Source organism: Phyllobates terribilis, unplaced genomic scaffold (assembly GCF_046119375.1).
Source record: "Phyllobates terribilis strain yellow unplaced genomic scaffold, ASM4611937v1 Scaffold_4__5_contigs__length_816908805, whole genome shotgun sequence".
Classification (NCBI taxonomy): domain Eukaryota; kingdom Metazoa; phylum Chordata; class Amphibia; order Anura; family Dendrobatidae; genus Phyllobates; species Phyllobates terribilis.
In genome coordinates this window covers 813,819,780-813,839,989 of record NW_027362764.1, presented here as the reverse complement: position 1 = coordinate 813,839,989, position 20,210 = coordinate 813,819,780, and the positions used below count along the sequence as shown (strand labels likewise).

The 20,210-nt window shown below is 60.5% G+C and overlaps 1 protein-coding gene across 2 annotated transcripts in view; it reads right to left on the bottom strand.

Annotated features, from left to right (window-relative positions):
* The window catches only part of ADCK5 (aarF domain containing kinase 5), a 99,359-nt gene extending 87,113 nt beyond the window's left edge, over window positions 1–12,246 (bottom strand). For both annotated transcript variants that reach the window (XM_073680129.1, XM_073680130.1), the window contains exons 1-3: window positions 12,054–12,246; window positions 9,432–9,517; window positions 8,435–8,581 (exon numbers count right to left, since the gene is read on the bottom strand). In XM_073680129.1, coding sequence (XP_073536230.1) covers window positions 8,435–8,581; window positions 9,432–9,517; window positions 12,054–12,068 — 248 coding nt within the window. In that variant the 5' untranslated portion in view covers window positions 12,069–12,246. The remainder of the gene's footprint in view (window positions 1–8,434; window positions 8,582–9,431; window positions 9,518–12,053) is intronic.
* Between the last annotated feature and the right edge of the window lie 7,964 nt (window positions 12,247–20,210).

Sequence of the window (20,210 nt, the reverse complement as noted above, 5' to 3'; positions counted from 1 at the left end):
GTGGAGACCACCCATGTGAGGTCATTGCGGGATAGTGTGTGGGCAGGTCTCCCCCCATAGGCATAAAAGATCTAGCTGAAGATTGATCTGTACTCATTGCAGGGAGGTATATATTCTATAAGCAAGGGGTTCCATTCGATAACGGTCAAATCAATTGAATAGTCTCTGCGATCTATATAGTAAGTTTTCATTTAATCCCATTTATTTTGTGTAACTGTATACTCTGTATTGTATTGTCTCCTTTTGTAAAACCTTTTGTATATTTTTCATAAACACTGCCTCCCTTTTGGATTAAATATAAAATGTAATAGTCCTGTTTCTTTTGTTCGGTAATTGTTCCTCCCCTGAAGCCATATGCTACCAGAAAGCAGACATATATTGTATTTTAAAACTGATTGTGGTGGTGGCAGCGAAAAATCATAATTGGGCTATCGTGAAGCTGGCAGTGATCGTATGGGGGCGCATACACAAATTCCATGCGCTGGAATCCGGAGGTGTGTACGCCATACGCTCACTGATCGCTTGCCGATAGCTACATAGTGAGTAATCGGGATCGTGTGTGCGCAAACCCTGACGAATTGGACAAAGTGACGACAGCGGTGGGATATTGTGTGATCTCCCCGGTGTCGTCCCGGACAGTCATTATCTCATTAAATTAGAATACTTTATAACAACAGCTTTAAAAATGCTTTTAAAATCCGAAATGTTGTCCTACTGAAATGTCTGTTCAGTAAATGCCCTCAATACTTGATCGGGGCTCCTTGTGCATCAATTCCTGCATCAATGCGGCATGGAGGGATCAGCCTGTGGCCCTGCTGAGGTGTTATGGAAGCCCAGGTGGCTTTGATGGCAGCCTTCAGCTCGTCTGCATTGTTGGCTCTGGGGTCTCTCATCTTCCTCTTGACAATACCCCATAGATTCTCTATAATAGATTCTCTATGGGGTTAAGGTCAGGGGAGTTTGCTGCCAATCAAGCACAGTGATACTGTTGTGTGTAAACCAGGTATTGGTACTTTTGGCCGTGTGGACAGGGGCCAAGTCCTGCTGGAGAATGACATTTCCATCTCCATAAAGCTTGTCAGCAGAGGGAAGCATGAAGTGCTGTAAAATGTCCTGGTAGACGGCTGCGCTGACTTTGGTCTTGATAAAACCCAGTGGACCTCCACCAGCAGATGACATGGCCCCCCAAACCATCACTGATTGTGGAGACTTCACACTAGACCTCCAGCAGCTTGGATTGTGGCCTCTCCACTCTTCCTCCAGACTCTGGGACCTTGTGGAGTGTGTCAATGACTGCCATCTGGACATCTGTCAAGTCAGCAGTCTTCCCCATGATTGTGGCCTCTCCACTCTTCCTCCAGACTCTGGGACCTTGTGGAGTGTGTCAATGACTGCCTTATGGACATCTGTCAAGTCAGCAGCCTTCCCCATGATTGTGGAGCCTACTGAAACAGACTAAAGGACCTTTGTAAACGCTTAGGAAGCTTTTATTCTAATTTACTGAGATAATGACTTGTGTTTTCATTGGCTGTAAGCCATAATCATCAACATTATCAGAAATAAACACGTGAAATAGATCCCTCTGTGTGTAATGACTCTATATAATAGATCGCTTTGTGTGTAATGACACTATATAATAGATCCCTCTGTGTAATGACTCTATATAATAGATCCCTCTGTGTAATGACTCTATATAATAGATCCCTCTGCGTGTAATGACTATATAATAGATCCCTCTGCGTGCAATGACTCTATAGAATAGATCCCTCTGCGTGTAATGATTATATAATATAGGAGATTCACTTTTTATATTGAAGAACAGAAATAAACTCTTTGATGATATTCTAATCTAGTGAGATGCTCCTGTATATACATATAATATACAATATATATATATATATATATATATATATATATATATATATATATATATATATATATATATATATATATATATATATATATATATATATATATATATATATATATATATATATATATATATACACAAGCTTGTATTTATTTGTATTTTCTTACACCTATACGTGCTATTGTACCATATAACCTCACTGTCCACTCTGATTTTTAATAGCATTTTTAGGAGCAATTTTATAGGCTTTTTGTGTGTTGTAATAAAGATTTAAACTTTTGAGATAATTTAAATCGCTGTCTATAATTCTTTACTTCTACAGTGGTGGTAATGGTCTGGATATGTGGCATGGGTGTGTCAGGTGTAAGACAGTAGCTCAGGATCTGGCTGTAGAAGGTCCTGCGCTTGGCATTACAGATGCCTTCTTAATCTTTCTTCCTTTAGGATCCAGCGGCGACCTCCCTCCTGCTGCTGATTAACACACCCTTGCATGGGAGTTAAAACACACTCCGTTTGCTTCAGGGAATCGCCGGTGATACTTCTATGTACCTTTGTGCATGCTTGAAGCACTAGCTGTTGGCTGGATTCTTCTCTGGTTCCCTTGGAGGACAGTTGGCTTTATCTCTCTGGTGTATGCTCCAGCTAAGTGTATCCCCTTTGTTTGTCCATCTTGCTGTCTTTAGTTTGTAGTGGGGCCTGACCAGTGCTCACCCCTTCCCCTCCCTATCTAAGGCCAAGCTCTAGGGACATCCAGGGCTTAGGTTCCTGCTCGTCGATAGTTGTGGAACCTATATAAGGATGGTAGGGTAGGCAGGGTGTTATTAGATCTGCCTAGGGGTCTCCACTCCCCTTTTCCCTAGTGTTTGGGCTTCCTCCCCCTCTTCCCTTCGGGTTGCACGTACTCTTTCCCACAACTTGCGTGACAATATGATACATTATTTGGTACCCCCATAATTTATAAATATTTTGATTTAGATAAAAATGGGTGTATATATATCTTAATTCTTGTACTATCTATGCCACACATGTCAAACTCCGGCCCGCAGGGTAGTTTTATTTGGCCCTCGACACCAAGACTACCACCCCTACGTGGGGCCCATTACTCTGCGTGGAGGACTACGTGGGGCCCATTACTCTGCGTGGAGCCCATTACTCTGCGTGGAGGACTATGTGGGGCCCATTACTCTGCGTGGAGGACTACGTGGGGCCCATTACTCTGCGTGGAGGACTACGTGGGGCCCATTACTCTGCGTGGAGGACTATGTGGGGCCCATTACTCTGCGTGGAGGACTATGTGGGGCCCATTACTCTGCGTGGAGCCCATTACTCTACGTGGAGGACTACGTGGGGCCCATTACTCTGCGTGGAGGACTACGTGGGGCCCAGGACTGTCCAAATTTTTCATTTTGGCCCTCTGTGTATTTGAGTTTGACATCCCTGATCTATACCAACCAAGCCCATCATCACCAATGATCAACCATCTATACCAACCAACCAAGCCCATCATGTCCAGAGATTTGACAACTACAGTTGTGCTCAAAAATTGACACACCCCAGCAGAATTTTTCCTTTCTTGGCCTTGTTTCAGAGAATACGAATGATAACAAAAAACCTTTTTCTCCACTCATGGTTATTGGTTGGGTGAAGCCATTTATTGTCAAACTACTGTGCTTTCTCTTTTTAGATCTTAATGACAACCAAAAAACATCCAAATGACCCTGAGCAAAAGTTCACATACCCCGGTGATTTTGGCCTGATAACATGCGCAGAATTTGACACAAATGGGTTTGATTGGCTACTAAAGGTAACATCCTCACCTGTGACCTGTTTGCTTGTAATCAGTGTGTGTGCATATAAGCTGAGTGAGTTTCTGGGATCCAGACAGACTCTTGCATCTTTCATCCAGCCACTGACGTTTCTGGATTGTGAGTCATGGGGAAAGCAAAAGAATTGTCAACGGATCTACGGGAAAAGGGAGTTGAACTGTATAACACAGGAATGGGATATAAAAAGATATCCAAGGAATTGATAATGCCAGTCAGCAGCGTTCAAACTGTGATTAACAAATGGAAAATCAGGGACTCTGTAAAAACCAAACCACGGTCAGGTAGACCAACAAAAATTTGGGCCACAACAGACAGGAAAATTGTTCGGGATGCAAAGAAAAACCCACAAATAACATCAGCTGAAATTCAGGACTCTCTGAAAACTAGTGGTGTGGCTGTTTCAAGATGCACAATAAGGAGGCACTTGAGGAAAAATGGGCTGCATGGTCGAGTCGCCAGAAGAAAGCCATTACTGCACAAATGCCACAAAGTATCTCGCCTACAATACGCCAAACAGCTCAGAGACATTTGGAAATTTGGAGTGATGAGACCAAAATTTAACTTTTTGGCCACAACCATAAACGTTACATTTGGAGAGAGGTCAACAAGGCCTATGATGAAAGGAACACCATTCCTACAGTAAAGCACGAAGGTGGATCGCTGATGTTTTGGGACTCTGTGAGCTACAAAGGCACAGGAAACGTGGTAAAAGTTGAAGGAGAGATGAATGCAGCACGTTATCAGCAAATACTGGAGGCAAATTTGCACTCATCGGCCCGGAAGCTGCGCATGGGACGTACTTGGACGTTCCAACACATGACAACGATCCAAAACACAAGGCCAAGTCGTCCTGTCATTGGCTACAGCAGAACAAAGTGAAGGTTTTGGAGTGGCCATCTCAGTCTCCTGACCTCAATATCATTGAGCCACTCTGGGGAGATCTCAAGCGCGCAGTTCATGCTAGACAGCCCAGGAATTTACAGGAACTGGAAGCTTTTTGCCAAGAATGGGCAGCTTTACCATCTGAGAAAATAAAGAACCTCATCCACAACTACCACAAAAGACTTCAAGCTGTCATTGATGTTAGAGGGGGCAATACACGGTATTAAGAACTGGGGTATGTGAACTTTTGATCAGGGTCATTTGGATGTTTTTGGTTGTCATTAAGATTTAAAAAGAGAAAACACAGTAGTTTGACAATAAATGGCTTCACCCAACCAATGACCATGAGTGAAGAAAGTTTTTTTTGTTATCATTCATATTCTCTGAAATAAGGCCAAGAAAGGAAAAATTCTGCCGGGGTATGTAAACTTTTAAGCACAACTGTATACCAACCAAATCCATCATCTCCAGAGATCAGCCATCTATACCAACCACACATGCTCCCCAGAGATCAGCCATATATGCCAACCAAGAGCATTATTTCCAGAGATCAGCCATCTATACCAACCACACATGCTACCCAGAGATCAGACGTCCATACAGACCAACCACACATCCTCTCCAGAGATCAGCCATATATGCCAACCAAGAGCATCATCTCCAGAGATCAGCCTTCCATAAAGAATGGACTAGGTGGTGGAACCACTGTGCCATGGCCCGAGAAAGCCTGGAGGAGAGTGACTAGGTGCCTCACCAAGTCCGACCTCGGATAAATGGTGGCTGACGATACCGCAATCTGAGGACAGGCGCCGGAGGTGGGACCAGGTGCTACACCAGGACTGACCTCGGGTGGATGGCAGCGGACCCCGCTGGGGCAGGAGCGACCAGGAATTGTGGACTTGGCAACTACTGGCTGGCATGGCTTGTACAGTGGTGGACACGAGAGACTCACATGCTGGTACTGGAGGACACAACTGGTATCCTGGTAGGCAAGGGCAGACTGGCACGGCTGATAGACAGGCAGGCGAGCAGGCACGACTGTTGTACAGGACTGATATACTGGATACGAGCACTGAGACCTAAGAACTAGCAAGCGTGTTAGAACAAACATTGCTCAGGCACCTCCATGCTGAAGGAGGTGCCCTAAATAGTAAGTGTCCTCCAGCTATTGGCTGGGGACACTTTAGGACTATGCGTGCGGCCCCCTTAAAAGAGGGGGAGTGCGCGCCCTCCGCACAATGCCCGGGGATCTGCGCGCCGTGCATGCACTCCGAGCTTCCGTTGACCCGGAAGAAGGAGGAAGTGCGGCTGTGAGTGAGCAGACGTCCTTGCCGGGGAAGAAGTACAGCGTGCAGGGATGCTGGCACTACAGTACCCCCCACCTTTATCCCTCCTTTTTCAAGCCCGAAAGAATTCTCTCCAGGAGGAGAGGGGAATGGATGTTCTCCCTGGGCTTCCAGGACCTCTCTTCAGGATCGAACCCCTTCTAATCCACAAGAAAAGAAAAAAAAAAGTTTTCCTCTTACCCTCTTCGTGGCCAGAATGTTCTCCACCTCGAAAACATCTTCAGTGCTGACTGGAGTAGGAGTGTACCAGGGTCTTTGAAGAAAGAACTGAAGATGACAGGTTTGAGAAGAGACACATGAAAGGAATTGGGGATTTGTAAAGAGGCCGGGAGTTTGAGTTTGTAGGCTACCGGATTAATTTGTTTCAACACCTCGAAGGGACCGATGAAGTGAGGGCCCAATTTATACAACAGTGCCTAGAGACGGACATACTTGGATGACAGCCAGACCTTATCCCCACGACAAAACAAAGGCGAATCCAGACGTCTTGTCCACGTGTCTCTTCATCTGCTCGGAGGACCTTAAGGGGCTTCTGGGATGGGGAACGGGATATTGGGATGTTGACCGTAGACCAAAGAACGGAGACTTGGCAGAAGATTCACTAACATGTTATTGAATTCGGCCCAAGGCAGGAGTTCGGCCCAATTACTGTGGTGGGCATTGACAAAGTGCTGGAGGAAATTAGTCAGAATTTGATTGCCTCGCTCCACCTGACCATTGGACTAAGGATGGTAGGCCTATGAGAAATCCCAAATAAAAATTCAGTAGCTTGCAGGTGGCCCTCCAGACAGGAGAGGTAAACTAGACACCTATCTAAGACAATGTGGAGCGGTAGACCATGGAGGTGGAAAATGTGTATAATGAATTTTTCTGCAAGAACTGGTGCAGATGGAAGACCGGGCAGCGGAGTGAAGTGAGCAATCTTGGAGAAGCGATCCGCAACCTCCCAGATGATGGTACACCCGGCCAATACTGGACGATCAGTGATGAAATCCATAGCAATACGCTGCCAGGGAGCAGATGGTACGGGCAAGGGAAGTAACCAACCGGTTGGAAGCTGTTTGGGAGTTTTGTTTTGGGCACACGAGTGACAGAGAGAGAAATCCGTAATATCTTTGAGCAGGATCGGCCACCAATAGTGTCAGGAAATGAGGAGAGCAGTCTTCTGTACGGCATGGTCCACCAGCTTAGATGAGTGACCCAAGAGAAGAATCCACTTCCTATCTGGTTTAGCAACACAAGTCTTACCGGAGGGAAGACGAGACAAATCCAAACTGTAAAGGACTAGATGGTGGAAGCATTGTGCCGTGGCCCGAGAAAAGCCTGGAGGGTCGTGACTAGGTGCCTCACCAAGTCCGACCTGTGATACACAGCGGCTGACGATACCGTGATCCAAAGAGAGGCGAAGGAGGTGGGACCAGGTGCTACACCAGGACTGACCTCAGGTGGATGGCAGCTGACCCCCAAGTGACTAGATGCAGGAGCGGCCGAGAATGACGGACTTGGCAAGTACTGGCTGGAACCGTGATGGGCAGGATAGATACACAGGCTGGTACTGGAGGACACAACTGGTATCCCGGTAGGCAAGTGCAGACGGGCACAGCTGATGGACAGGCTGGTGCAGGTGGACACAGCTATAGGCAGGTATCGCTGATAGACAGGCAGGACAGCCCATCATCTCCAGAGATCAGCCATCTATACCAACCAACCAAGCACATCAGCTCAAGAAGTCAGCCATCTGTACCAACCAACCACACATCTTCAGAGGTCAGCCATCTATACCAAACAAGACCATAATCTCCAGAGATTAGCCATCCACACAGACCAACCATCATCTGATGAGATGAGCACTCTATACCAATATACCAATCAACCAAAACCATGATCTCCAAAGATCAGCACTCTATACCAACCAACCAAGCCCATCTCTTAAGATCCGCCACCTAAAGCAATATGTCTACCACTATAACCGTCCTCTCCACAGTGCTGCACTTCTCCTCAACTCTGTCTACCATCCTATTAGTCCTTTCCATTATGCTAAATATTTGTGACTAACATCCTCTATAATCTGAATCTCTGACTCTCTCATGTATTGCAGCTGACTAGAGCATACATGTACATACGCTGGCCGGTGTGTCCCCCCCAGGTCATACATGTACATACACTGGCCGGTGGCCCCTCCCGGGTCATACATGTACATACACCGGCCGGTGGCCCCCCCGGGTCTCCGCATTACATCTAATGCCCGTTGTGCCGTCCTCCGTCGTGATTACAGGCAGCAGTGAATCTTCACCGTTTATATCAGTCACAGATAATATTTAATGATGGAAGGGTCTCATCACGAGGAGGAGGTGGCGGCAGTAAAGACCCTGCAGGGTAACAACGCTGCACCGTCACATGTCAGGGTGTGTATGGGGGGGCCGCACCGTCCCCGGGGGGGGGGGGGGGGGGGGGGGGCTGTCTCACCAGTGGGCACGGGCCACTACACAAAACACAAAAGCCGTCCTCACCTGCAGAAGCGCAGAATCCCCTGCAGTGAGATCCGTATTCTCCTCCTCCGGGGCCCGTCGGAGCTGTAATACGCAAGGGCCCCCACTGACGGGGCCCCAACCAAGGCACCTAAGCTGGAGATCCGGAGCCATCCATGTGGGGGGGCACTGCGAGACAAACCGAAAGATATAAACCGAGGAGACCTGATTACACCTCATACCAGCGCTGTATACAGTGCACCCACCACTGTCTGATACTGGGGGTCTCGCCACAGCCTTTACCCCAAATCAAGGCTATCCGGCACACAAATAGTTAATAAAGCACAAAGCTTAAAATAAGGAGACAGCCCTGACCCTTTCCTCCACCCATCTCCACCCTGACCACCGCTTATCTCCACATCTGTCCTCCACATCACAGATAAAGACAACACAGAATCCAGACAGGAGGTCTCATGGGGAGAAAAAGCAGAGAAGCAGTCTCAGGGGGCTTAGCAAATGTGGAGGGGGAGGCGACGGGCAGGAGGCCTCCCGAGCGCCCTCGTACTCGGGCAGAGGAGACGGGCAGGAGGCCTCCCGAGCGCCCTCGTACTCGGGCAGAGGAGACGGGCAGGAGGCCTCCCGAGCGCCCTCGTACTCGGGCAGAGGAGACGGGCAGGAGGCCTCCCGAGCGCCCTCGTACTCGGGCAGAGGAGACGGGCAGGAGGCCTCCCGAGCGCTCTGTACTCGGGCAGAGGAGACGGGCAGGAGGCCTCCCGAGCGCTCTGTACTCGGGCAGAGGAGACGGGCAGGAGGCCTCCCGAGCGCTCTGTACTCGGGCAGAGGAGACGGGCAGGAGGCCTCCCGAGCGCTCTGTACTCGGGCAGAGGAGACGGGCAGGAGGCCTCCCGAGCGCCCTCGTACTCGGGCAGAGGAGACGGGCAGGAGGTCTTATGGAAAATTGAATAGAGCCATAAGGTATATTTTATATTAGCCCGCGTGCATCAGTGGTCTCAGCCAGTGGGATCTTGTGTTCTCTTACCCTGGCGTCTGGGCGCAGAGTCTCCTCACGGTCAGACACATTTTGGGGCGACATCTCAGAGCGTTGTGAAATCCACATAATGGAAGCTGCAGAAAAGAAACACATCGGACTGTGAAAACCTCGCCCCTGCCACATCCTCCACCCCCCCCCACCGCAGAGGCTCTCCGCTGCCACATCCTCCACCCCCCCCATCCCCCCGCAGAGGCTCTCCGCTGCCACATCCTCCACCCCCCCATCCCCCCGCAGAGGCTCTCCGCTGCCACATCCTCCACCCCCCCATCCCCCCGCAGAGGCTCTCCGCTGCCACATCCTCCACCCCCCCATCCCCCCGCAGAGGCTCTCCGCTGCCACATCCTCCACCCCCCCATCCCCCCGCAGAGGCTCTCCGCTGCCACATCCTCCATCCCCCCCCCCGCAGAGGCTCTCCGCTGCCACAACCTCCACCCCCCCTCCCCCGCAGGGCCTTTCTGCTATCACATCCTCCACCCTCAGATGCTTTGAGCTGACAAAACATGGTGCAGGAAGTGTTGTCATGGGATCCAAGCACTGAGGCCCCCAGTAATACGACAGAATAACATGACAGTAACGACACGGTCAGACGCAGCGAGCACAAAGTGACGAGCAATCTGCAGCAAACAGCACAGACCGGAGGACGACCCATGACCCCAGTGATGCCGCAGATCCTGTCCGACAGATCAGTACACCATGACCCTAAGGACACGCGCCATTAGTTACATGACTTATCACTGTCCGGGAATCAGAATACACAGGATTAGGTGCGGCAGAGACGGTCAGTGAGCACAACCTGGACAGCCAGCCTCTGTAGATGTACAGCACTGAGGGAGGCACATAAGCCACCGCCAGGAAAATCTGTCCTCCTCCACAAGACTCTCCCCCTCTCTGTCATCCTCCACCAGACGGTCCCCCTCCCTCTGTCCTCCTCCCTCTCTGTCCTCCTCCCTCTCTGTCCTCCTCCCTCTCTGTCCTCCTCCACCAGACGGTCCCCCTCCCTCTCTGTCCCCCTCCCTCTCTGTCCCCCTCCCTCTCTGTCCCCCTCTACCAGATGGTCCCCCTCCCTCTCTGTCCCCCTCCCTCTCTGTCCCCCTCCACCAGACGGTCCCCCTCCACCAGACGGTCCCCCTCCACCAGACGGTCCCCCTCCACCAGACGGTCCCCCTCCACCAGACGGTCCCCCTCCCTCTCTGTCCCCCTCCACCAGACGGTCCCCCTCCCTCTCTGTCCCCCTCCCTCTCTGTCCCCCTCCACCAGACGGTCCCCCTCCACCAGACGGTCCCCCTCCCTCTCTGTCCCCCTCCCTCTCTGTCCCCCTCCCTCTCTGTCCCCCTCCCTCTCTGTCCCCCTCCCTCTCCTCCTCTCTCCCTCCCTCTCTGTCCCCCTCCCTCTCTGTCCCCCTCCCTCTCTGCCCCCCCCCTCTCTGCCCCCCTCCCTCCCTCTCTCCCTCCCTGTCCCCCTCCCTCTCTGTCCCCCTCCCTCTCTGTCCCCCTCCCTCTCTCTCTCCCTCTCTGTCCTCCTCCCTCTCTGTCCTCCTCCCTCTCTGTCCCCCTCCCTCTCTGTCCCCCTCCCTCTCTGTCCCCCTCCCTCTCTGTCCCCCTCCCTCTCTGTCCCCCTCCCTCTCTGTCCCCCTCCCTCTCTGTCCCCCTCCCTCTCTCTCTCTCTCGTCCTCCTCCCTCTCTGTCCTCCTCCCTCTCTGTCCTCCTCCCTCTCTGTCCTCCTCCCTCTCTGTCCTCCTCCCTCTCTGTCCTCCTCCCTCTCTGTCCTCCTCCCTCTCTGTCCCCCTCCCTCCCCTCTCTCTACCATTTGTTCTACATAGAGGGGCAGCCATCAGCTCCTGGGAACAAGAAGAGGGATCAGAGCACAAAACAGCATGTGGCACCATTATCACTGACAACTTGTCTCCGTCTGTGACCCGGGCTCTGTCTCGGAGGAGCAGTCTCCGTCTGTGACCCGGGCTCTGTCTCGGAGGAGCAGTCTCCGTCTGTGACCCGGGCTCTGTCTCGGAGGAGCAGTCTCCGTCTGTGACCCGGGCTCTGTCTCGGAGGAGCAGTCTCCGTCTGTGACCCGGGCTCTGTCTCGGAGGAGCAGTCTCCGTCTGTGACCCGGGCTCTGTCTCGGAGGAGCAGTCTCCGTCTGTGACCCGGGCTCTGTCTCGGAGGAGCAGTCTCCGTCTGTGACCCGGGCTCTGTCTCGGAGGAGCAGTCTCCGTCTGTGACCCGGGCTCTGTCTCGGAGGAGCAGTCTCCGTCTGTGACCCGGGCTCTGTCTCGGAGGAGCAGTCTCCGTCTGTGACCCGGGCTCTGTCTCGGAGGAGCAGTCTCCGTCTGTGACCCGGGCTCTGTCTCGGAGGAGCAGTCTCCGTCTGTGACCCGGGCTCTGTCTCGGAGGAGCAGTCTCCGTCTGTGACCCGGGCTCTGTCTCGGAGGAGCAGTCTCCGTCTGTGACCCGGGCTCTGTCTCGGAGGAGCAGTCTCCGTCTGTGACCCGGGCTCTGTCTCGGAGGAGCAGTCTCCGTCTGTGACCCGGGCTCTGTCTCGGAGGAGCAGTCTCCGTCTGTGACCCGGGCTCTGTCTCGGAGGAGCAGTCTTAGTCTCGCCATCTGCACTCACCGGTGTCAGAATCATCTCTGAAGCTTCTGGTCACATGACTGCGCAGACGCTAAATGGTAAACCACGCCCCCTGCCCGTTATTGGTCGGACACCACAAATAGAAACCAGCTGATCGCCGGCACCACGTGACCTCTGCGACGCCAAGGAGACGAACAAACGGCGGGAAAGATGGAGGAGAGAGACCCCGTGTACCCCCCTCCCCCAGCCTCCTCCTCCCCGTGTACCCCCAGCCGCCGTCCAGTGTAGCCCACATCCCCAGCCTCCAACGCCCCGTGTACCCCCCCTCCGCCAGCCTCCTCCGCCCCGTGTACCCCTCCTCCGCCCCGTGTACCCCCTCCCCCACCCCGTGTACCCCCCACCGCCAGCCTCCTGCACCCCGTGTACCCCCTCCCCAGCCTCCTCCGCCCCATGTACCCCCCTCCCCCAGCCGCCGTCCAGTGGAGCCCACATCCCCAGCCTCCTCTGCCCCGTGTACCACCCGCATCTCCTCCTCCGCCCCGTGTACCAGCCTCCTCCACCCCGTGTACCCCTCTCCCCCAGCCTCCTTTGCCCCATGTACCCCCCTCCCCCAGCCTCGGTCACGTGACTGCGCAGACGCTAAATGGTAAACCATGCCCCCTGCCCGTTATTGGTCGGACACCACAAATAGAAACCAGCTGATCGCCACCACGTGACCTCTGCGACGCCAAGGAGACGAACAAACGGCGGGAAAGATGGAGGAGAGAGACCCCGTGTACCCCACACCCCCAGCCTCTTCTGCCCCGTGTACCCCACACCCCCAGCCTCTTCTGCCCTGTTTACACCCCCCTCCCCCAGCCTCCTCTGCCCCCCGTGCCTCCTCTGCCCCGTGTGCCCCCCGTGCCTCCTGTGCCCCCCGTGCCTCCTCTGCCCCGTGTGCCCCCCGTGCCTCCTCTGCCCCGTGTGCCCCCCGTGCCTCCTCTGCCCTGTGTGCCCCCCGTGCCTCCTCTGCCCCGTGTGCCTCCTCTGCCCCGTGTGCCCCCCGTGCCTCCTCTGCCCCGTGTGCCCCCCGTGCCTCCTCTGCCCCGTGTGCCCCCCGTGCCTCCTCTGCCCCCCGTGCCTCCTCTGCCCCCCGTGCCTCCTCTGCCCCCCGTGCCTCCTCTGCCCCCCGTGCCTCCTCTGCCCCCCGTGCCTCCTCTGCCCCCCGTGCCTCCTCTGCCCCGTGTGCCCCCCGTGCCTCCTCTGCCCCGTGTGCCCCCCGTGCCTCCTCTGCCCCGTGTGCCCCCCGTGCCTCCTCTGCCCCGTGTGCCCCCCGTGCCTCCTCTGCCCCGTGTGCCCCCCGTGCCTCCTCTGCCCCGTGTGCCCCCCGTGCCTCCTCTGCCCCGTGTGCCCCCCGTGCCTCGTGTGCCCCGTGTGCCCCCCGTGCCTCGTGTGCCCCCCGTGCCTCCTCTGCCCCGTGTGCCCCCCGTGCCTCCTCTGCCCCGTGTGCCCCCCCGTGCCTCCTCTGCCCCGTGTGCCCCCCCGTGCCTCCTCTGCCCCCCGTGCCCCCCCGTGCCTCCTCTGCCCCCCGTGCCCCCCCGTGCCTCCTCTGCCCCCCGTGCCCCCTCTGCCCCCCGTGCCCCCTCTGCCCCGTGTGCCCCCTCTGCCCCGTGTGCCCCCTCTGCCCCGTGTGCCCCCGTGCCTCCTGTGCCCCCGTGCCTCCTCTGCCCCGTGTGCCCCCGTGCCTCCTCTGCCCCGTGTGGCCCCATGCCTCCTCTGCCCCGTGTGGCCCCGTGCCTCCTCTGCCCCGTGTGGCCCCGTGTGCCCCCCTGCCCCGTGTGCCCCCCTGCCCCGTGTGCCCCCCTGCCCCGTGTGCCCCCCTGCCCCGTGTGCCCCCCTGCCCCGTGTGCCCCCCTGCCCCGTGTGCCCCCCTGCCCCGTGTGCCCCCCTGCCCCGTGTGCCCCCCTGCCCCGTGTGCCCCCCTGCCCCGTGTGCCCCCCTGCCCCGTGTGCCCCCCTGCCCCGTGTGCCCCCCTGCCCCGTGTGCCCCCCTGCCCCGTGTGCCCCCCTGCCCCGTGTGCCCCCCAGCCTCCTCTGCCCCCCAGCCTCCTCTGCCCCCCAGCCTCCTCTGCCCCCCAGCCTCCTCTGCCCCCCAGCCTCCTCTGCCCCCCAGCCTCCTCTGCCCCCCAGCCTCCTCTGCCCCCCAGCCTCCTCTGCCCCCCAGCCTCCTCTGCCCCCCAGCCTCCTCTGCCCCCCAGCCTCCTCTGCCCCCCAGCCTCCTCTGCCCCCCAGCCTCCTCTGCCCCGTGTGCCCCCCACATCTCCTCTGCCCCGTGTGCCCCCCACATCTCCTCTGCCCCGTGTGCCCCCCACATCTCCTCTGCCCCGTGTGCCCCCCACATCTCCTCTGCCCCGTGTGCCCCCCACATCTCCTCTGCCCCGTGTGCCCCCCACATCTCCTCTGCCCCGTGCGCCCCCAGCCTCCTCCGCCCCGTGTACCCCACACCCCCAGCCTCTTCTGCCCCGTTTACACCCCCTCCCCCAGCCTCCTCCGCCCCGTGGATCCCCAGCCTCCTCCGCCCCGTGGATCCCCAGCCTCCTCCGCCCCGTGGATCCCCAGCCTCCTCCGCCCCGTGGATCCCCAGCCTCCTCCGCCCCGTGGATCCCCAGCCTCCTCCGCCCCGTGGATCCCCAGCCTCCTCCGCCCCGTGGATCCCCAGCCTCCTCCGCCCCGTGGATCCCCAGCCTCCTCCGCCCCGTGGATCCCCAGCCTCCTCCGCCCCGTGGATCCCCAGCCTCCTCCGCCCCGTGGATCCCCAGCCTCCTCCGCCCCGTGGATCCCCCCCCGCATCTCCTCCGCCCCGTGTACCCCCCCCCGCATCTCCTCCGCCCCGTGTACCCCCCCCGCATCTCCTCCGCCCCGTGTACCCCTCCCGCATCTCCTCCGCCCCGTGTACCCCCCCGCATCTCCTCCGCCCCGTGTACCCCCCCGCATCTCCTCCGCCCCGTGTACCCCCCCGCATCTCCTCCGCCCCGTGTACCCCCCCCGCATCTCCTCCGCCCCGTGTACCCCCCCGCATCTCCTCCGCCCCGTGTACCCCCCCCGCATCTCCTCCGCCCCGTGTACCCCCCCGCATCTCCTCCGCCCCGTGTACCCCCCCCGCATCTCCTCCGCCCCGTGTACCCCCCCCGCATCTCCTCCGCCCCGTGTACCCCCCCCCGCATCTCCTCCGCCCCGTGTACCCCCCCCCGCATCTCCTCCGCCCCGTGTACCCCCCCCCGCATCTCCTCCGCCCCGTGTACCCCCCCCCGCATCTCCTCCGCCCCGTGTACCCCCCCCGCATCTCCTCCGCCCCGTGTACCCCCCCCGCATCTCCTCCGCCCCGTGTACCCCCCCCGCATCTCCTCCGCCCCGTGTACCCCCCCCGCATCTCCTCCGCCCCGTGTACCACCCCTCCCCCAGCCTCCTCCGCCCCGTGTACCCCCACCCCATGTACCAGCCTCCTCCGCCCCGTGTACCTCTCTCCCCCAGCCTCCTTTGCCCCATGTACCTCTCTCCCCCAGCCTCCTTTGCCCCATGTACCCCCCTCCCCCAGCCTCGGTCACGTGACTGCGCAGACGCTAAATAGTAAACCACGCCCCCTGCCCGTTATTGGTCGGACACCACAAATAGAAACCAGATGATCGCCACCACGTGACCTCTGCGACGCCAAGGAGACTAACAAACGGCGGGAAAGATGGAGGAGAGAGACCCCGTGTACCCCCCACCCCCAGCCTCTTCTGCCCCGTGTACCCCCCACCCCCAGCCTCTTCTGCCCCGTGTACCCCCAGCCTCTTCTGCCCCGTGTACCCCCCAGCCTCTTCTGCCCCGTGTACCCCCCAGCCTCTTCTGCCCCGTGTACCCCCCAGCCTCTTCTGCCCCGTGTACCCCCCAGCCTCTTCTGCCCCGTGTACCCCCCAGCCTCTTCTGCCCCGTGTACCCCCCAGCCTCTTCTGCCCCGTGTACCCCCCAGCCTCTTCTGCCCCGTGTACCCCCCAGCCTCTTCTGCCCCGTGTACCCCCCAGCCTCTTCTGCCCCGTGTACCCCCCAGCCTCTTCTGCCCCGTGTACCCCCCAGCCTCTTCTGCCCCGTGTACCCCCCAGCCTCTTCTGCCCCGTGTACCCCCCAGCCTCTTCTGCCCCGTGTACCCCCCAGCCTCTTCTGCCCCGTGTACCCCCCAGCCTCTTCTGCCCCGTGTACCCCCCAGCCTCTTCTGCCCCGTGTACCCCCCAGCCTCTTCTGCCCCGTGTACCCCCCAGCCTCTTCTGCCCCGTGTACCCCCCAGCCTCTTCTGCCCCGTGTACCCCCCAGCCTCTTCTGCCCCGTGTACCCCCCAGCCTCTTCTGCCCCGTGTACCCCCCAGCCTCTTCTGCCCCGTGTACCCCCCAGCCTCTTCTGCCCCGTGTACCCCCCAGCCTCTTCTGCCCCGTGTACCCCCCAGCCTCTTCTGCCCCGTGTACCCCCCAGCCTCTTCTGCCCCGTGTTACCCCCCAGCCTCTTCCGCCCCGTGTACCTCCCCAGCCTCTTCTGCCCCGTGTGTACCTCCCCAGCCTCTTCTGCCCCGTGTTCCCCCCCAGCCTCTTCTGCCCCGTGTACTCCCCCAGCCTCTTCTGCCCCGTGTGTCCCTCCCCGCCTCTTCTCCGCCCCGTGTGTCCTCCCCGCCTCTTCTCCGCCCCGTGTGTCCTCCCCCGCCTCTTCTCCGCCCCGTGTGTCCTCCCCCGCCTCTTCTCCGCCCCGTGTGTCCTCCCCCGCCTCTTCCGCCCCGTGTGTCCTCCCCCGCCTCTTCTCCGCCCCGTGTGTCCTCCCCCGCCTCTCTCCGCCCCGTGTGTCCTCCCCCGCCTCTTCTCCGCCCCGTGTGTCCTCCCCCGCCTCTTCTCCGCCCCGTGTGTCCTCCCCCGCCTCTTCTCCGCCCCGTGTGTCCTCCCCCGCCTCTTCTCCGCCCCGTGTGTCCTCCCCCGCCTCTTCTCCGCCCCGTGTGTCCTCCCCCGCCTCTTCTCCGCCCCGTGTGTCCTCCCCCGCCTCTTCTCCGCCCCGTGTGTCCTCCCCCGCCTCTTCTCCGCCCCGTGTGTCCTCCCCCGCCTCTTCTCCGCCCCGTGTGTCCTCCCCCGCCTCTTCTCCGCCCCGTGTGTCCTCCCCCGCCTCTTCTCCGCCCCGTGTGTCCTCCCCCGCCTCTTCTCCGCCCCGTGTGTCCTCCCCCGCCTCTTCTCCGCCCCGTGTGTCCTCCCCCGCCTCTTCTCCGCCCCGTGTGTCCTCCCCCGCCTCTTCTCCGCCCCGTGTGTCCTCCCCCGCCTCTTCTCCGCCCCGTGTGTCCTCCCCCGCCTCTTCTCCGCCCCGTGTGTCCTCCCCCGCCTCTTCTCCGCCCCGTGTGTCCTCCCCCGCCTCTTCTCCGCCCCGTGTGTCCTCCCCCGCCTCTTCTCCGCCCCGTGTGTCCTCCCCCGCCTCTTCTCCGCCCCGTGTGTCCTCCCCCGCCTCTTCTCCGCCCCGTGTGTCCTCCCCCGCCTCTTCTCCGCCCCGTGTGTCCTCCCCCGCCTCTTCTCCGCCCCGTGTGTCCTCCCCCGCCTCTTCTCCGCCCCGTGTGTCCTCCCCCGCCTCTTCTCCGCCCCGTGTGTCCTCCCCCGCCTCTTCTCCGCCCCGTGTGTCCTCCCCCGCCTCTTCTCCGCCCCGTGTGTCCTCCCCCGCCTCTTCTCCGCCCCGTGTGTCCTCCCCCGCCTCTTCTCCGCCCCGTGTGTCCTCCCCGCCTCTTCTCCGCCCCGCGTGTCCTCCCCCGCCTCTTCTCCGCCCCGCGTGTCCTCCCCCGCCTCTTCTCCGCCCCGCGTGTCCTCCCCCGCCTCTTCTCCGCCCCGCGTGTCCTCCCCCGCCTCTTCTCCGCCCCGCGTGTCCTCCCCCGCCTCTTCTCCGCCCCGCGTGTCCTCCCCCGCCTCTTCTCCGCCCCGCGTGTCCTCCCCCGCCTCTTCTCCGCCCCGCGTGTCCTCCCCCGCCTCTTCTCCGCCCCGCGTGTCCTCCCCCGCCTCTTCTCCGCCCCGCGTGTCCTCCCCGCCTCTTCTCCGCCCCGCGTGTCCTCCCCCGCCTCTTCTCCGCCCCGCGTGTCCTCCCCCGCCTCTTCTCCGCCCCGCGTGTCCTCCCCCGCCTCTTCTCCGCCCCGCGTGTCCTCCCCCGCCTCTTCTCCGCCCCGCGTGTCCTCCCCCGCCTCTTCTCCGCCCCGCGTGTCCTCCCCCGCCTCTTCTCCGCCCCCGCGTGTCCTCCCCCGCCTCTTCTCCGCCCCGCGTGTCCTCCCCCGCCTCTTCTCCGCCCCGCGTGTCCTCCCCCGCCTCTTCTCCGCCCCGCGTGTCCTCCCCCGCCTCTTCTCCGCCCCGCGTGTCCTCCCCCGCCTCTTCTCCGCCCCGCGTGTCCTCCCCCGCCTCTTCTCCGCCCCGCGTGTCCTCCCCCGCCTCTTCTCCGCCCCGCGTGTCCTCCCCCGCCTCTTCTCCGCCCCGCGTGTCCTCCCCCGCCTCTTCTCCGCCCCGCGTGTCCTCCCCCGCCTCTTCTCCGCCCCGCGTGTCCTCCCCCGCCTCTTCTCCGCCCCGCGTGTCCTCCCCCGCCTCTTCTCCGCCCCGCGTGTCCTCCCCCGCCTCTTCTCCGCCCCGCGTGTCCTCCCCCGCCTCTTCTCCGCCCCGCGTGTCCTCCCCCGCCTCTTCTCCGCCCCGCGTGTCCTCCCCCGCCTCTTCTCCGCCCCGCGTGTCCTCCCCCGCCTCTTCTCCGCCCCGCGTGTCCTCCCCCGCCTCTTCTCCGCCCCGCGTGTCCTCCCCCGCCTCTTCTCCGCCCCGCGTGTCCTCCCCCGCCTCTTCTCCGCCCCGCGTGTCCTCCCCCGCCTCTTCTCCGCCCCGCGTGTCCTCCCCGCCTCTTCTCCGCCCCGCGTGTCCTCCCCCGCCTCTTCTCCGCCCCGCGTGTCCTCCCCGCCTCTTCTCCGCCCCGCGTGTCCTCCCCCGCCTCTTCTCCGCCCCGCGTGTCCTCCCCCGCCTCTTCTCCGCCCCGCGTGTCCTCCCCCGCCTCTTCTCCGCCCCGCGTGTCCTCCCCGCCTCTTCTCCGCCCCGCGTGTCCTCCCCCGCCTCTTCTCCGCCCGCGTGTCCCTCCCCCCTCTTCTCCGCCCCGCGTGTCCTCCCCCGCCTCTTCTCCGCCCCGCGTGTCCTCCCCCGCCTCTTCTCCGCCCCGCGTGTCCTCCCCCGCCTCTTCTCCGCCCCGCGTGTCCTCCCCCGCCTCTTCTCCGCCCCGCGTGTCCTCCCCCGCCTCTTCTCCGCCCCGCGTGTCCTCCCCGCCTCTTCTCCGCCCCGCGTGTCCTCCCCCGCCTCTTCTCCGCCCCGCGTGTCCTCCCCCGCCTCTTCTCCGCCCCGCGTGTCCTCCCCGCCTCTTCTCCGCCCCGCGTGTCCTCCCCCGCCTCTTCTCCGCCCCGCGTGTCCTCCCCCGCCTCTTCTCCGCCCCGCGTGTCCTCCCCCGCCTCTTCTCCGCCCCGCGTGTCCTCCCCCGCCTCTTCTCCGCCCCGCGTGTCCTCCCCCGCCTCTTCTCCGCCCCGCGTGTCCTCCCCCGCCTCTTCTCCGCCCCGCGTGTCCTCCCCCGCCTCTTCTCCGCCCCGCGTGTCCTCCCCCGCCTCTTCTCCGCCCCGCGTGTCCTCCCCCGCCTCTTCTCCGCCCCGCGTGTCCTCCCCCGCCTCTTCTCCGCCCCGCGTGTCCTCCCCCGCCTCTTCTCCGCCCCGCGTGTCCTCCCCCGCCTCTTCTCCGCCCCGCGTGTCCTCCCCCGCCTCTTCTCCGCCCGGCGTGTCCCCCCCGCCTCTTCCTCCGCCCGCGTGTCCTCCCCGCCTCTTCTCCGCCCCGCGTGTCCTCCCCCGCCTCTTCTCCGCCCCGCGTGCCCCTCCCCCGCCTTCTTCTCGCCCCGCGTGTCCTCCCCCGCCTCTTCTCCCGCCCCGCGTGTCCTCCCCCGCCTCTTCTCCGCCCGCGTGTCCTCCCCCGCCTCTTTCTCCGCCCCGCGTGTCCTCCCCCGCCTCTTCTCCGCCCCGCGTGTCCTCCCCCGCCTCTTCTCCCGCCCGCGTGTCCTCCCCCGCCTCTTCTCCGCCCCGCGTGTCCTCCCCCGCCTCTCTCCGCCCCGCGTGTCCCTCCCCCGCCTCTTCTCGCCCCGCGTGTCCTCCCCCGCCTCTTCTCCGCCCCCGCGTGTC